This window comes from Phaenicophaeus curvirostris, chromosome 1 (genome assembly GCF_032191515.1).
Source record: "Phaenicophaeus curvirostris isolate KB17595 chromosome 1, BPBGC_Pcur_1.0, whole genome shotgun sequence".
NCBI lineage: Eukaryota > Metazoa > Chordata > Aves > Cuculiformes > Cuculidae > Phaenicophaeus > Phaenicophaeus curvirostris.
Window position 1 is genome coordinate 163,857,841 of NC_091392.1, and position 18,358 is coordinate 163,876,198.

An 18,358-nucleotide genomic window follows, 5' to 3' on the forward strand; every position below is an offset into this window, starting at 1 on the left:
CAAAGTCCATTTGAAAAGATTCCTCCAGGGGTTTTAGATAGCTCTTGTATCTGTTCAAACAGGTAGTTCTGCAAATAACTGATGTGTTATTGTCATCTCATTGAATCTGGTTAGTGTGCATCCTGATTTGCCCAAATAACAAGTAAAACATCCACCCACAGCATCTGGCAGCCACAGGAGCTGCCCCTTGGCAAAGCAGTCATTTCACCTTTAGCCAAGGCAATACCTAGACCTGCAAGTTTTATCACTTCATAGCAACCCCAGTGGACTGGAAAGAGCTTGGTTTGAAAGAGAATACTTGTTAAAAAATCTAAGGTATACATTTGAACGTTAAAGGAAAGAGGGAGTTTATCTTGTATAAAATTAAATAAATATATCTAAAATTAATGTAAGGAAAGATGTGTTTAGCTGGTATTGTGGTTTATGATTTCTTAATCACATAGTTCCTATTCTATGTTGTGAGTAATTACTCTATCAAGTGAACTTATCTCTTTCAAAATAGACTGCTTTGCAGCTACTTGTAGAAAAAGTAAAAATTAAACAAGAGTACTTGACCTAGAACAGCCTACTCTGCAGTTAGCTACATTAAAAACCAGGTATGAGCATGACCTAGCTATTTAGTGTCATCTTGACATGAAGAGTTAATTGTCGCTATTGTTAGGACACTTTCAGAAAAATTGTTAAATATGCCTGCATTTACAGTCAATTTTTTGTTACAAATTTCAGATTTGTTAGCCTTTTAAGGCAAAATTTCCTGCCTTTTTAAAATATTTCATTGTAGGCTGACAGTTTACCAAGGATAATTGATTCATCCAAAATACTCAGAATGAAAAATCATCTGCTGGACTATATTACACTTTACTAGTCTTCACTGCATTACATTTAAAACTACTCCCTTAAACTTATGCTCTTCAGTTTGTGAATGTTTTTTATGGGTAATCTTAATTTTTAATTACAATTGATAGTCCAGAAACTGCATGTTATTTGTATAATTACATATACTCCTATTTTAAAAATCTTAATTGCTTCTGTCGTGAATTATAAAATTAATAAAAATTAATAAATTGGAATGATAAATTAAAATTTATTGGGTAAAAATTACGTGTTTTCAACATCAGTTGAAAATCAGTTTTTAGATCTAAATCAGTGACATCAGTTTTTAGAACAAAAACCACCATGCATTAACCCAAACCAGCACACACCATAAGAGCACTTTGGTATCTAAAAGCTAGAAAGAGAATTCTCACAAAATTATTCCGTAAAAAGATGATGAAGGTCAACTAATTTAAACACTTCAGATGGATCCTGTAATTTTCTCCCAAAACCATGCATGAGGAGAAACCTTTCAAAGAGGTTGCTGCCTTCAGATGTAAATACTCAACAAAATGACTAATTCTAACAGTGTTTATAATTTGGGTGGCATACCTGAAACATATTCCACTTATGAACAAGGTGAAAAAGTGATATCTAACTTTCTCATTGAAATTAAATGATAGCGTGACATTGGCAAGTCTTTACCCATTCTTAATACTGAATTTTGAAACCCAGATTTTGTCAATACAGTGAAGGATTTTCAGAAGCATTTTTACACTGCTTTAGCTCACTGTCTCAGATGAACATGATTAATTGCTCAGTTACTTGTCTGTACCTCTTCCAATCATTTAGAGTACTTATTTTTATAACATAACCACATGCAGTTAACATCTCTTGATTTCTACTTGATTATGGTTTAATGAGAAAAAATTAAGACATCAATCTGCCTTAAGTTCTTCTAGTTCTGATGTACAATGATCACGTTTACTCTCCTAACAATAATCCCTTCATATGACAAACTCATTTTAATAACTTTAATATAACAGGTAAAAGCAAAGATGCCTTGAAAGGAATTCTGTTGTTTTCAAGCAATATTATTGGCATGACTAAATATCTCAAAATTTGAGGGCAAGGGTAACACTAGCAAGCAAGCTAACACAAGCAGATTAAGACAGAATTTGAAGATAACAACTGCATTATATGCTGAAAGAGTTTATGATCCAGCCTAATAAAACCAATAAAGTATAAGGAACTTTGACGTGCTTGAGTTTTCCATGACAAAATGAGAACATTAAAAAGCAATTAATAGGTATTATCTCATTTTACTTGTAGAGATAAGAAGTTTTAGCTAGGACTGGTTGGAAAAAAGTTCAATTTTCCAAAGTTTTAAAATTTGATCCATTGATCCATTGATCATTTGATCCATTGATCATTGATCCATTGATCATTTGATCCATTTCTGAGTTAAAATAAAGTTTCTCAATATATCATAAAAATTTGACTCAAATGAAAATACTGGTGCACACTACTTAACTTGAAAGAACTGTTATCATCATTGTTAGGACACCTAAGGCTGTCATCATCTCGTTCTTCCCAGATGTATTCTCTACTCTCCAGATGACCTTTCAACAGTAAGTAAATTTGTGCCTGGATTTTAGCAGCTTAATATCTACAAGGGAGTCCTTATGTTGTTTGTGGGAGTTGATGAGACAGTGCTCTTCTGCAGGGTCTTACCCACCTGACCACAACCTACACGGAAATGTCAGGCTGGGGTTTGGGAAGCAAGGACTGGAAATGCAGGTTGGGAGTAGCAATGCTGGCATTCAGCAGCAGGTACGGGTTAGGGAGATAAGTAAACCTGCCCAGGAGCTACTACAAGCCTTAGTGAGAACAGGTTCACCTTCTCCCTTTGGTCTCCCAACTCTTTGCCCCTTACTAGTACCCATTACCTTTTCTTGTTCACCAAGCCCCAAGACAACTTCTCCAGTACAGGCTAAGTTCTGGCTCCTGAGAGACTCTTGTCCTCAGAAAGCAACTTTACAGGGCTCAAAGTGTCAAGGACAAGCATATCCCACTCATTTTGAGGAAATTTGTATTCCAGCTGTCCTAGAACACGGACTGCCATATTCAGGTATGGGGAGATGGGAGGTTTAGGTATGGGAAGTTTGCTTTGGAAAAGATGAGGAGCTCTGGAGACAGTGCGGGCCAAGCCCATCCACACCACACAACCAAATGCGCTCATGCAGGGATAGAGCATGCACAGAGGAGCACCATGCTCTCATTCTAACCCTGCCTTAGCTCTTCTCAAAAAGGACTGCCCCAGTCCTCATCCTTTCCCTGGCCTTTGTGTGCACAACTTGGAACTGCACACTCTGTTTTGCTCCTTAGAATATCTGCTTCCTGAATAGCCACATGGAAAATCCAAATTCAAGTCCTTTCTTTGCACAACTCGGGCCCAAAGTTCTGACATTTTAAGGAACTGCACTGTCAGGTTATACATAGGCATGTGTGCACACGAGTCCATGCAATAACACTTTTCTCTCATGGTTCTCCATCCCCTCCTCACTCCTCAGTAATTTCTTCCTCACCCTAAGAAAACAAATAGGCTCGTACAAAATATCTGTTCCTTAGAAACTCTTCCTAAAGGAGAATTCTTGACTTGTAATGGTCTGAAGAAGCTAAGCATAATAGAAAACTCTGTTGTGGAGCCTTACTCTTCTGATCCCTACTATCTTGATTTTAACTGCAAGAAACTCTTTTTTGCACATGCAGGCTATTAGAAATTATTGCTGAAATTATTACCTCCAAAAGCACATTAAGAAAACAATGTTTAATTCAAATCATGCACAGAGAAAAAAAACGCAATTATTCTTCCGGAAAAAATACGTAAGTTAAAAGTGCAGGATAATTCGATTATTCAATCATTATACAAAAAAAGACAAAAACAAAACGTTATTTTTAATTTACTTTTTGATAGACCCATATTTATATTTGTGTTCTCCATTTACCAAGCTATTTTACTGGAGGTATCAGTGTTGATCAGCTTCCAGTCATTGGTAGCACTTATTGAAATAACACCCTGCTAGGAATGGGATCTTGTGTCTTTGCTGGAGCACACTATGGATTTATGGGAAACAAAAAAACCAGAAAAATAAATATTTAAAAGTGAACCCTGACTGTGGAATAAAGCTCCAAGAATAAATCTTTTTTTTTTTATAGAAGGCAAGTAAACATCTTAAAAGATGTTCTTTTATGTACTTACTGTCTTCTGACAAAGATAAAATTCTGCTGCAAATCTGTTACTAATAACATGCCCACAAATTGTTCAGAAAAAGCTTTTCCCTAAAAATTATGAGGTATGGCCTCAAAGCTTGAATAATGCTAACTTGAGGTGTCATGATTATTCTGAAAGTCCAATAGACCTGAATAAGTAGCATTATAATAAATTTATGTAGAAATATTTTCAAATACATTAAGAGGAAAAGAGAAAGCTGATTTTTTTTAAAGCGTTCTTTTAGTCTGTGTTACAAGACTCTACAGAGAAAAGTGTATTTTCTTAGTGAATACTCTGGCACTGATTTATGAAATTTTGCAAGGTTATTGGAATAATCTATACACATACACACTTCAAACAATCCATACTAAATCTGTTTTCAAAGCTCCTTTATGAGCCCCACTGTGTCCGGAGTGGAATATCTCCACTCATCCTGCCTCTGGCATCCTGGAAAAGCCTGAAAGCAAATGTTCCTCTGGAGGGAGCCCCTCAGGACTAACCAAGATCCAGTCTGCAACTTTTTTCCTCCCATAGCAACACACAAACAGCAGGAGAGTTTATATGGTGCCCTTTCTCCTGAAAATTGATAAACGACAGAGAAAGTTTGCCAGTTCCATATATAGCTATCTGCATTTCTATTTCCCTTTAGCATACAGTGTGAAACACATAAAACATTATTACTTGGATAACTTCCCAATGGCTTAGATGTCTACATTTCAAAATTGCCACACAGCACCTTTTTAATCACTAGGAATATTTTGCAGAAAAAGCAAATCTGTACCTATTCTCCCCTTCTTGATCATAAATACAACATATTTTTGCTAATAATTTTCCCTAGGTAAAGAGCTTTTCCAGTTACAGAGGAATTCAGGCAATGGATAATTACTCAGTGGATTGGTGGCTGTATTACATAGCATGAGATATATCAAAGAAATAATAAAGCAACCCACTTACAGATTCTTTGACTACATCAAAGACAGCAAGGAAAAGAGGAAGCCATCATTATCAGACTAATGAGATAACTTTATACAATTACATTGAAGTTTTTTCCCCCCAATCTCATGCTGAGTTTATGAGAGAGGAATAAGTCCTATTTTGAAAATGGTTTAAACAAAACTGGAATGCATGTCTACTACCTAAAGGCTTTCTATATTCAGAACAAAAGGCAATTGCCTTGATATCCCCAATTATCATTACTGAAAATTCTAAAAACAATTAAGTTTTGCTCATGGAGAAAGAAGGCAGAAGAATCTTACCTACGGGGACTTCCCAAAACAGCAGATTAAACATTGCTAAATGTTATGAGAAGAAAAATACTGAAAGTATTGACTATTTTTACATACCTATATCTTTTAAAATAAAAGACATCCATGCTGCAGCACAGTTTCAACAAGTAACGTGAAACAAAATTCCCAAATATGATATATGCTTAACATATCATTACATTTTCATTGATCCCATTCTGGAAAAAATATACGAGCAGCAAAAAAGCAATGGCTGTTTAAGAGCCTAATATTGTACTAGTAAAAATAATGCAGCACAGCAACAAGTTCACTGGAGTGCTCCCTTAACACACAACAGACCAGATGTACAGCTGTTTATCTTGCAAAAAAATAATCAAAAGGGGGCATAAAGACTTTTGTCAGGATCTGCTCCCCAGTATTTAATAACTCATATGCAAAATATTCAAGGATTCTTGTGTGAAATCATGAATAGCAATAGGTCATTTTTCAGGGTATTAAAAAAAGCTAACCAGGCACACACACAGGATGCCAGCAGGCAGCTTGCATGAGACATAAGGCTTTATATTCCCCCTAGGAACATACCTTCTCTGCTTTTGCTTTCCTGGCGTTATGCACAAACCTGCGTCCCAGCTTCTTGGCATACCAGATAGAGGCAAACATTGTAGTGATGAAGATTTCAGCCTGAAGATGCAGCACGCCAAAAAAAAAATTAAATACAAGAAAACTTCCCCCAGAACTGAGATCCCAATCTTATGCTGGTTTAGGTCTCAAGCTTTGTCAGGTCTTCTCATTCTGCCTTCTGAAAAAAAAATAAAACAAACCCCAAAAACCAAAAACCCACCCAGTGTGGCCAGGCTGCAGGTGTATTTACATACTGCCAGCAGGAAGTCCAGGGTGAGGCATCTTTGCATCCAGCTCACATCCAGTCTGCTAAGTGCCTGTCTGCAGTTCTTTAGCACTGTCACCACAAACTACATATGTGTCAGTATGAAAGGAAGCTGCAGTAAACTACTGTAGCAGACAGCTCACCTCCTCTTCTCCTGTTCTGAAATTTAACTCCTTGGTTCTCTTTGGTTTGCCAGCGTGCAACAGAAGCAGTAGCAGTTCAAATAGGAGATACACAGCACTGCAGGAAAGGCAAGGGGTACCGAAGTGCCAAAAATAGGAATGAATATTAACTGTTAAGGTGAAGGAACAGGTGTTTTATGTGTCTCAGAACCATTAAGATATGAAAGGAAAACAGATTTCACTTTGTTCTTGTGGTTTGGGATCTATTCTGAGATATTTTTGTTACCTAGTTTCAGTTCGCAACAGACAGACATCATAGCTGTTCATTTCACTTGCTGATGTCATACATGCTTTGCTGAAGGATTTAAGACTTGCTCAAAGACTTCTGTTTTCCTTTGATAATGGCTCCATGAAATAGAAAACTGACATATTTTTTAATTAATCTTTAACTTCTGCCCTACCTAAGCTTTCTTTTTCCTTCTCCTTTAATTGCAAGTTATTTTACATTAGGAGATGAGAAGTGCTTATGAACGCCTCCTTTTTTTTCAGTGAAACAGCAATGTACTATTTTCCCTTTGTCACATAATTCAGCTTTAACCCCTGCACTTCTTTTCAGTTCTAATCTCTAAACAATAAGCAGAAACATACCCTTTTGGCTCCAGACATATGAGTAACCAGATGTTCCTCCCAGCCAGGGGCAGTATCAAAGCTGTAAATTTACAGGGTTATAGCTATGCATTGCATATGACACTACTTTTTATTATAGGACAAATCCCCTTACTCTCCCACCTACAATAGTGGAGATATCAACATGTAGGAAAGCCACTGCTGTCCTCTGTGCAGGATTGCATTTGGGATGCACACATGCAAGTATAATTTCTTTTCTGCTATACTGTGGTAAAGAGTAAATCAAAATTAATAGATGCACAGCAAAGGAAATTCAGTCATAGCACTCTAGTATAGGGCTCTTGGGGCCAACAAAACACTTTTTCTGCCCCAGGATTTTCAGAGAATGGCTGAAACTATTTTCTCCAGGGTGCATGAATTCAAAAGGGAAAATATTCCACTCCCACTTAAAACTTACACAGAACATCTAAGTTACCGGAGTATTGGCATTGCCCAAGCTTTGAGCCTGAAGACATATACTGCTCAATTCCATTAAGATTACAAGGCGTTCAAAGAATTCCTTCAACACATTTTAAAATGGCAAGTTTGTTAACTAAATTGAAATTCTTGAATAGTGAGTTTCTTTGCCAAGGAAACTACAAGGTATGTGTATGGATTTTGCTTGACATTGAAAACCTTCTGACAAAATATATAGCAACTGGTAATATTTCTGGGAAGAGAATAGTATCTAATTACTTCCAATTTAGACATTCAGTTAATCCTGGTAGTCAGAAAGTTGCAAGGCAACAAGACAGAGTAAAATTATGTCTCAGCTAGAGTATGATTGAGCTATCTGACCATAACACCACTGCAACTCTGAACTCTGATTGTAAGCTGGATTCTCCAAGGTGCAAAATTCTTCATTATGCCACATAGCAGACTCACACCGCTCTCTACACTTGTGAGATAACAGAGTACCTGTAATGGAGGGAAAGGAGCAGAAGAAAGAGAGATGGCCTGAAAAATTTAGGGAGAAATAGGATATCTTATACCTAGCTGGGAGATCACTGTAAGGAAACATGGATGTAAAAAAAGGTGCAGAAAAGGAGAAGCAACATCATTACCCAGCTTAACCAACACTATATATGTTAAAGTAAAAAAAAAAGGGATAAAAAAACCAAACCAAACAAACCCTACATATCGTACGCATGAACAGCAGAACACCTCTCCCACTCTGCTCCCATGCTTTTATGAAGAGAATAAGTATAATTTGAAATCACTGCACTACAACCAAAAAAAGGTACATTCTCTCAAGCAACTATTTATATAGTCTTATGTATATTCAGCTGCTGAGAAAATCGAAGGAAACACTCATTAAATAATAAAACCTCCTTTTTATGACTTCTATCATCAACATTAACAGCTTTACTGAACTATTTATTCAGGAAAAATAGGGAGCGGTAAAAAGCCACAATTCATCCCACTTAAAGGAAAAAAAAAATAGAATACATTGTTCATTTAAGGAATAATGACAAAGCAATAGGGAGGTAATTTTCTCCACCTACTGAAAAGGTTAGATCAGGAAGAATAAATCTCACCAAACACCTAATTCTAATCAGAAATGCATTTTAACTATTTACATGCACTTGCAGATATATCCAAAACCTACAACGTAGCAATGGCCAGACTACAATCCATTTTCTTACAGCTTCATCACACAGTAGTCTGCCATACATTTTCAATAGCAGGTTCATTAGGTCTATACTGGTACCCAGGGATTTTATGATTATTAGTATTTTACTGTAACCATAACGAAGCCTGCATTTTAACAGACATTCTACAAGCTGAGCTGCTTTAGAAGAAGAATTGGAGCTCCCAGCTGCTATCTGCTCACAGGAGTAATATGTACTCTAGCTTGCTCACTGAAGTGCTACATTACAAGAGCAGAGAGATGCATGCAGTTGAGCAGCAATATTATCACAGACAGGAGATAATCAGTTAAAAGCAGATTCTACAAGGGGCTTCTTGGTATGAATGAATGGGTGGTTTCAGTAAACCAAGTCACATCTATACTATACATTAAATTGCGTTCTTGTGGTTCTATGAGAAGAATCAGTCTTACCACAAGTGGGCACATGGGTATAAGCAGAAAGCAACTACAGTGTTGAATCCTATGATTTTTATGGTATGGCTCCCAAACATTACAAGCAACAACAATCGATGCTTAGTACCAAAACAGATGGTCGCTTCAAACACCTTGCCAACTGTTTGTATGCACAGAGTATCACCAGTATTTCTGATGGTCAGCCTCCTCTTTCAATTTTAACACTGCTGTTTTACTTAAGCAGCACACAGGAAGAAGTACAGCTTAGCTGTAGACAGGGCATTAATCTTCTCTTGTTAAGGGATAACTTCTCACAGCGCACACGTGGGGTGTTAACCTCCCCCTCACACACCTGTGGTGAAGATAGATGTTAGCTGTAGATTCTGTTTCTCTCCTACCTCTATCTGGATATATACACAATAGTAGTCATAAAAATGGGATGACAGGGCCATTTAAAATACAAATAGGGTTCAGCCATAAATAATGCCTTTCTTGTAAGAATAGGAAGACAGATGAAAAGATTAGCCATTCAGGGCTTGCAGAGCTCCTCTTGAAATGCACAGGAGAGGGAACAAGCTAAGAATGAAATACCAAAGATTTCTAACAACCACTTTGCTTCAAGGTTTGTATGTTAACATTTGACACAGCTGTGGACAAAGGAACAGAGCTGATGGTGTGAAACTGAGGTAGCTAGGTTTTGGGTTTGTTTTAGTATTAGGCAACAACAGATATTGATTCGATGACTGTAAGAGCAATCATTTCTCATCCCCAACACAACTAATTATGCTACAGAGTTACATGATGCCAAGACATGTTGTTTAATGAGCAGAACTCTAGGAAAGACGGGAATCTTAATTTCTCCTATTCCATCCAAAAGACATAAGTTTTAGGCAGTCAGATCTTACAGAAGATAAACTAGATGTAAGTCCTGAGGTTTCATCAGTATCTGATTTTTCATTCTTTACTATAAACAGAGGCAAAAGGACCAATGTTCCTCTTCCTACTGCAACAGGCAGTATTGATAAAGGAAACCCATGGCCACTCTTACAAAAGGGGTAGTTACCCCAGTCAGCACCACCAAACTCCATTCTGACTTTTCTTTTGGCCTGGGCAGAACCCATTCTGTTGCGGTTTCAGTACAGACAAAAGATGATCAAAGAATAGAATCATGGAATCATTTAGCTTGGAAGAGACCTTCAACATCACCAAGTCCAACCATTCACATAACACTGCCAAATCGACCACTAACTCATGTTTCTAAATGCCTCATCTATATATTTTTTGAACACCGCCATGGATGGTGACTATATCACTTCCCTGGGTAGCCTTTTCCAGTTTTTCAGCACTCTCTCAGTAAAGAAATTTTTAATAATATTCAATCTAAACTTCCTCTAGTACAACTTGCGGCTATTTCCTCTCATCCTGTCACTTGTTACTTAGCAGAAGAGACCAGCACCCACATCACTACAACCTCCTTTTAGGTAGTTGTAGCAGGTGATAAGGTCTCCCGCAGCCTCTTCTCCAGACTAAACGCCCCAGTTCCCTCAGCCACTCCTCATAACACATGTGCTTCAGACCCTTCACCAGCTTTGTTGCTCTTCTCTGTACATGCTCCATCCCCTCAATGTCTTTTTCGTAGTCAGGGACCCAAAAATGAACACACAGTTCAAGGTGTGATCTCACAAGTGCCAAGCACGTAAGTTTCTACTTATCAATTTTGTAACAGTTACGATATTTCATGACAGAGTTTTTTCATAATATACATTTTAAAATTCTATTACTTAGGCCTGATTTTTAAAAATTAATGATTCCTTGGAGCATCTAGGTCAATGGCTAGAATAGGGCCTACTAATTCTGAGAAAAATCACATATCTTGACAAAGCCATTGCAGAGAAGCCAAGAGGAGGGGGAAGGAAGAGGAGACTCATAGAATCATAGAACCACTAGGTTGGAAAGGACCCACTGGATCATCAAGTCCAACCATTCCCATCAGTCACTAAACCATACCTCTTAGCACATCATCCACCCATCTTTTAAACACCTCCAGGGAAGGTGACTCAACCACCTCCCTGGGAAGCCTGTTCCAGTGCCCAATGACCCTTTCCATGAAATATTTTTTCCTAATGTCAAGTCTGAATCTCCCCTGGCAGAGCTTGAGGCCATTCCCTCTTGTCCTGTCCCCTGTCACTTGGGAGAAGAGGCCAGCACCCTCCTCTGCACAACCTCCTTTCAGGTAGTTGTAGAGAGCAATGAGGTCTCCCCTCAGCCTCCTCTTCTCCAGGCTAAACAACCCCAGCTCTCTCAGCCGCTCCTCATAAGGCCTGTTCTCCAGCCCCTTCACCAGCTTTGTTGCTCTTCTCTGGACTCGCTCCAGAGCCTCAACATCCTACTTGTGGTGAGGGGCCCAGAACTGAACACAGGATTCGAGGAGCGGTCTCACCAGTGCCGAGTACAGAGGGAGAATAACCTCCCTGGACCTGCTGGTCACGCCGTTTCTGATACAAGCCAAGATGCCATTGGCCTTCTTGGCCACCTGGGCACACTGCTGGCTCATGTTCAGTCGGCTGTCAACCAACACACCCAGGTCCCTCTCCTCCAGGTAGCTTTCTAGCCAGGCTTCTCCTAGTCTGTAGCACTGCATAGGGTTGTTGTGCCCCAAGTGCAGGACCTGGCATTTGGCCTTGTTAAACCTCATGCCATTGGTCTCAACCCAGCGGTCCAGCCTGTTCAGATCCCTTTGCAGAGCCTCCCGACCCTCCAGCAGATCGACGCTTCCACCCAGCTTAGTGTCATCTGCAAACTTGCTAAGGGTGCACTCGATGCCTTCATCCAGGTCATTGATAAAGACATTGAACAGGGCTGGACCCAGCACTGAGCCCTGGGGAACCCCACTTGTCACTGGCCTCCAGCTGGATTTCACACCATTTCCCACCACTCTCTGGGCCCTCCAGCCAACCAGTTTTCCACCCAGGAGAGTGTGCGCCTGTCCAGGCCAGAGGCTGACAGTTTCTCAAGCAGAACGCTGTGAGAAACTGTGTCAAAGGCTTTACTGAAGTCCAGGAAGATACATTCACAGCCTTTCCCTCGTCCAGTAGGCGGGTCGCTTTGTCATAGAAGATGATCAGGTTAGTCTGGCAAGACCTGCCTTTCGTGAAAAAACAGACATCCCGTAGTCGGCAGGATTCGAACCTGCGCGGGGAAACCCCAATGGATTTCTAGTCCATCGCCTTAACCACTCGGCCACGACTACTGCACTACTAGAACCAGAAGATGAAGGAAGAAGGAATAAAAATGGATGAAAGAATTGAAAATTACATTCTTTATATTAAGGATAGCAGAGGTTCATACTTTTTTCTTCCAGTTTAAAATTTTCTACTTCCTAGTATTTCTTATGCTAATTTTTATTTTTTTTTTAATTATGTTGTCATAAACCTACATATGACATTATGAGTTTGCCCCAGGTCTAGTTTCCCCTTAAAACACAAGATAGTCATGCAGATGTCTCCTCTTTCACCTTTTCTAATGTATGGCAGAACTGTCTTCTTGTACACAGCATGGAGAATTTCATGCACAATGCCAAAGGACTTCAGAGAACTTAAGAAATAAAATACTATGTGAATCTCCTTTAAGTGTGAGGCCCCAAAACTCACATACCTGCCCTCTGCCATGTAATTATCAGTGCTATTTTCCCACTCTTCTATTATTTGGTGAAGTAGATGGCACTCAATCTGCTGTGTGTTGTGCAACAGGTCAAGAGGAGAGAGGCTGAGGTGCTGTCACGCATAACTTCATGAAACAGAGCTTCGACCGTGGAACACAAGAAATGGAAACAAAATTAGTCTGACGCTAAACTCTGAGACTCAGAACATTCCTACACACGGGGATGTATTCTAGCACTTCACAGTATAATGGCATAAGAGACAATGTTTTAAATTTAAGCAATTCTTTTTCTTCTTATTTGTTAAGCCTAGGAATGGAGACAAACCTAATTACAGTACTTAATTTTGATTTTAGAAATTGATTTTCCACTCTAGATTCTGCTGGTGCATAGGAACTAGTGAGTCACATAAGTAATAGAACAACCTCTAGCAGCCTTAAAAATAAATAAATACTTGAAAAATGCCACTTTATCCTTGTCTTTATTCCTAGCTCAGCACATACTGCTTCCCATTTTACCTTTCTGACAGAAATGTTTAAGTTTCTTCCTGCTAGTGAAGAATTCACAACCAAAATTGCATATAAAATCCTCAGATGTGCCATTATACCTCTCAAATTCTTGCATTAAATCAAAGCACAGTGTATGTAGTACAATTATGTATTTGCATGTCAAATACTCCCACAGGAAATAATATAAACTACAAAATTTATCCTTGGGGAGGGAAAAACAAAGAATGACACATTGCAAGCAGTGCTGATGTGCGTCACCAGTGCATTTTGCAACGGTCTTGCCACATATGAAAACACTGAATCCAGTGTGGAAACCCTTATTTACAGAACTGTGTATATGCCTCTCATCCTGTCATATTTAAGTATCTTTGTTTCCTTTGTACTTACAAATAATGCTGAGTGATGGTGGAATATTATCTCTGTTTCAGAAAGGGATGGAATACAGCAAAAAGAGGTAACTTAGTAACAGCCTTACAGGAAATCACAGAATCTGCAGGCTGGTCTGGAGCCCCAAATCTCCTCTTTCCCCAGCTCATGGTCACAGGGTTTGCCGCAACCAAAACCAGACAGAGGTTGCATGTGCTTTCCATAATCCAGTCCTGAGCAGTCACATCTTTGTCTTTCCATAGCAGGTGAGGAGCAAAAGGGCTGGCAAGATCCATTTACCTAGCCACAAAAACTATTCATATAGTCAGAACTCAGCACAAGAAGGACATGGTGCTGTTGGAATGTCCAGAGGAGAGGCACAAAAATGATCGGATGGCTGGAACACCTATCCTATGAGGACAGGCTGAGAGATTTGGGGTTGTTCAACCTGGAGAAGAGAAGGCTCTGGGGAGACCTTGTAGCACTATTCCAGTACTTAAAAGGGCCTACAAGAAAGATGGGGACGGAAATTTTAGCAAAGTCTGCTGTGAAAGGGCAAGGAGTAATGGTTTTGAATTAAGGGAGGGCAGATTGAGACTGGATACAAGGAAGAGGGTGGTGAAACACTGGAATAGGTTGTCCAGGGATGTATTAGAGGCCCCAACCCTAGAAACATTCAAGGTCAGCTCTGACCAATTTGATCCAGTTAAAGAAGTACCTGCTCCCAAAGACGTTTTAGACTAGATGACCTGTAAAGGTCCCTTCTAAACCAAAGCATTCTATGATTCTATATATCTTGTCCACATGATCCTTTTTTAACAACAGCAAAGGAAGCAGCCTTTAATGAACTCTTCATCTCTTTACTAATCACAAAAGAACCTCAAATAGCAGTTCTAGGCACAAGCATGGCAATATATATATATATATCATCTTATCAAAAACATTATTTTATTCCTGGCTGATTACAAGCTGCTTTCTCTTTCAAAATCCTCATTAAAATCTCACTTTCATTTTATCAGCCCCAAGAGCAAAATTAAAAATTCAGCTTAAGCAGAATCACCAAAAGTTATAGTCATTGTATTAGTGGAACACATAGACTCCTTTGACCCAGTGGCATTTAACATTTTGAGGTGAATGTGACTAGCCCTTGCCCTTATCCAAGTTCTTCAGAAAACCCTTGTGCACCAGAACTCAGGTTTCACTGAAATATGAAATGTTAAATTGCAAGTGATGAGATTAAGCACAATAGCTATAAACTAACCTTATGCCATCACCTCCTTGCAGGCAAGGCACACAAGTACCTGCAGGGGCTGAGGACACACAGTGGGTTTCTGTGCAGCAACAGAGCACACAGAGCCCTTGCACTCTGTATTCTTATCTCAGAGGCTGGGCTGCCTTTGGTCCCCCTCCCAAGCTTCTGCCAAAGCAACAGCTCCCCACTTCCAGTTGTGGCTCTCTCCAGCTATATGATGCTGTTGGCTGGACTATCCTCCACTGGAATAATCCTTGTCACCCCCTCCATTTCAGGGGCTCCCACATGGCTTTTTAATGCTTCTTAAAAAACAAATAAAACAAATAAAATAGACAATGACTTCTACTGCTTTCCATTTCGCTCTTCTTTTTACCTCTGCCTTCAGCTCTCCTAGGCTTGAATCTCACAGCTCATGATGAAAGGCCCTGCAGTTCAATATCAGTTTGAAAGTTAAGTAATTTCAGAGGCAAATAATTCAGAATAATGTTGCTGAACACTCCAGGTGCTGAACATAAGTTTAAAAAAGGCAATGCGTTCTTGCTAAAATGCAAAAGAGAAGAAATGGAGGAAAAGTCTCTCCAAACATAAGATGGTTGGCTGTTAGGTATGGTGGTGTTCTGGTGTGAACTAAAATAGAATCAGTTTTCTAACTTTTCAGCTAAGTCTCATCTAAGTAGCTTCATTTTCTAAAAGTTAACTACAGTTTCTCAGACACTGTTTCACAGGGCACTGGGTATGCAGAAAGGCCACTGCTTGTACTTATTCCTACAGAAACCAAGGCCATCCTCAAATTGGTGGAGTGCCATAAGTGAAAGGGATGAAAAAGTGTTGCACTTGTAGGGAGGAGTGGACAGGACAGGTGACCCAAACCTGGTCAACAGAGTATTCCATTCCGTATACATAAAATCTTAGAATATCCTGAGCTTCAAGGGACCCATGAGGATCATTGAGGCCAATTCCTGTCCCTGTATAGGACAATCCCAACATTCACACCATGTGCCTGAGAGTGTTGTCCAAATGCTTCTTGAATATTGTCAGGTTTGGCACCGTTACTGCTTCCCTGGGGAGCCTGTTCCAGCACTTCACTACTCTCTGGGTGAAGAGAGTAATACTCCATATAAAACTGAGGGATCATGAGGGTCAAGATCTCTTCTTTGATGACAGATATCAAGCACAGATGTCATCTGCCCTCTTGCCCCTGATCCCAGGTGCATGCACCTCTGAATCCAGTTCCTGAGTCCATCTCCTTCCTGACACTGAGTCCAGCCCAGGACCTTTTTCTTGTGCCTGTTCAGCATCAGTGATGACATAGTCATAGAGGAAGGGGGAGGCAATTTTGTATATTTGTATATATTTTATTATTTTCTTACTAATATTATTTCCCTTGTTATTGTTCTTTCATTAAAACTATTTTACTTCTAGTTTCCAACCCACTATTTTTTTTCTCTCATTTCCCTTTCTCCTTTCCCTGGGGAGACACAGAGGTGTGGGAATTGTTATACAACTGCTCACATTTAGCTGCTGATCAAGCCAGGCCTGGGCTACACTGTGACAGATGGGTAAACAACAAGAAGTCTTTATCCAGGACTAGCTGCAATTCTTACTTCCTATAGGCAGAGACAAGGAAAAGGTCTTCATGCTTCTGGACCTTCTCACCACATTTCTGTCACTCAGGAAAAGCAGGGAGACGACAGCACAAACCACAGCAGACCAGGCACCAGATTTTCTTCCTTAGTTCTGCTACAATTCTTCTGCATAAGCTTAAATAGTATTTTCAAGCCAGCTGCTCACTCTTAAACTGAAAACAATAATGCTCTACCACACCAAGACAGTCTAATGATAAAAGTATTAACAAATGTGAAGTAATGTGATAGAAAGCATTATAGAAAATGAGAGTATCTCTCCCCACACTGGTTGATACAGAACCTTAAAGAATTCTCCTTAAAGGTCAATGTGAGTCTGTAACAAAGCTGATTACACAAATGCTTCATTGTAATGTGACACATGAAAAAGTCTATTTTAGCAATAAGAGTAATAAAGGGGGGTGTTATACTTGACCAAAAAGAGAGAAGAACTATAAAGGAATATAAGTTCAAGGACAAGAAATTATTCTTACACCTCTGAGGAGTTTTTGAGAAGTAGAATGATGTGTAGTAAATATTAAAATATAAAATGTAGGTTTACCTGTCTAAAATAAATTAAAGTTAATTATTTATATATTAACAAATGATAAGAGAAAATACCATTTGAGTGCCACCTCAGTCCATTTTACTCCCATTCCTTAGAACAAGCATGAGAAAGAGTTGTGGATGGAAATTTTTCATTGCAGAGTATTTTAGCGCTTTGAAAATCAGAGGAAGAATTGAGGCAGCATATGACTAGTGAGATGCACTTCGATAATAGATGGACTAGAGCTGAACAAAAAAAAAATCCAGAAAAAATGTTATGTATTTTTAGGAGAACAATAAAAAATAGCATCTTTTCAAGCAATTTGAAGTTTTTAAATTTAATCTGAATGTTTCAAGAAAACAGAAACTTTTTGAGAGCTCAAACCAGTAGAAAACTGAGAAAGTGTTCCTTGAAATTGTCAAAATGTTTGTCTTTTTCATCAAAAACCAGAACATTTCAGCCTTCTTCAGGGCTGTCAATACTGCTGCCTAAATTACATTTACATTTAACTTTCCCTTGGGATGCCAGTTAACAGATATTTTTGAAATTTTTGTTCTGCTCATCTCACTGGAAATACTTTCTTTTGATTCATCCACATAGAAGCCTGAAAAATTCTCCCACACCCTTCTGCAAATTGATATTTTGCCAAACCAGGCAAATTGGTTGTCTTCTTACATATCACCTAGGTGCCATGAAGAAGCTAGAAAAAACTTCTAGGAAAGCATCATAAAGAGAGGAAGTATCACAAAAAAAAGAAAAGACCTCTTAGATCATCAAGTTCAACCCTTAACCCAACACAACTATGCCTACTAAACCACGTCCCAAAGTGCCATATCTAGATACTTTTTAAAATCTCCAGGGATGGTGACTCCATCACTTCCCAGAGCAGCCTGTTCAAATTTCTTTCAGTAAAGAATTTTCTCCTGATATCTAATCTAAACCTCCCCTGGTGCAATTGAGGCCATTTCCTATTATTCTAACACCTGTTACTTGGGAGAAGAGATCAACACCCACCTTGCTACAACCTTCGTTCTGGTAGTTGAAGAGAGCAATAAAGTCTTCCCTCAGCCTACTCTTCTCCAAGCTAAAAAACACCATTTCCCTCAGTCACTTCTCATAATACTTGTTCTCCAGACTCTTCAGCAGTTTCATTGCTCTCTTCTGGAAAAACTCCAGCCCTTCAATGTCTTTCATGTAATGAGGGGCTCAAAACTGAACACAGTATTTGAGATGCGACCTCACCAGTGCCAAGTATAGGGGGACCGAGGCCTCCCAGAAGCAGAACGAAGAGCTGTTTCTCCATCATTCTCTACAGCTAAGCACATAAAAGATACAATATACCTTGATTGCCACAA

The 18,358-nt window shown here is 39.1% G+C and overlaps 1 protein-coding gene and 1 non-coding gene across 26 annotated transcripts in view; both read right to left on the minus strand.

Annotated features, from left to right (window-relative positions):
* The window catches only part of DLG2 (discs large MAGUK scaffold protein 2), a 1,047,701-nt gene that overhangs the window by 506,178 nt on the left and 523,165 nt on the right, over window positions 1-18,358 (minus strand). The window contains exon 1 of one of the 25 annotated variants that reach the window (XM_069879781.1): window positions 5,914-6,258. The exons of 23 other annotated variants lie outside the window; for them this stretch is intronic. In XM_069879781.1, the coding sequence (XP_069735882.1) occupies window positions 5,914-5,991 (78 nt within the window). In that variant the 5' untranslated portion in view covers window positions 5,992-6,258. Of the gene's footprint in view, window positions 1-5,913; window positions 6,259-18,358 lie in introns of those variants that run through there. One more of the 25 variants, XM_069879798.1, reaches the window with a different exon arrangement.
* Window positions 12,218-12,299, minus strand: TRNAS-AGA (transfer RNA serine (anticodon AGA)). The gene has a single exon. It is a non-coding gene; the product is annotated as a tRNA-Ser (tRNA).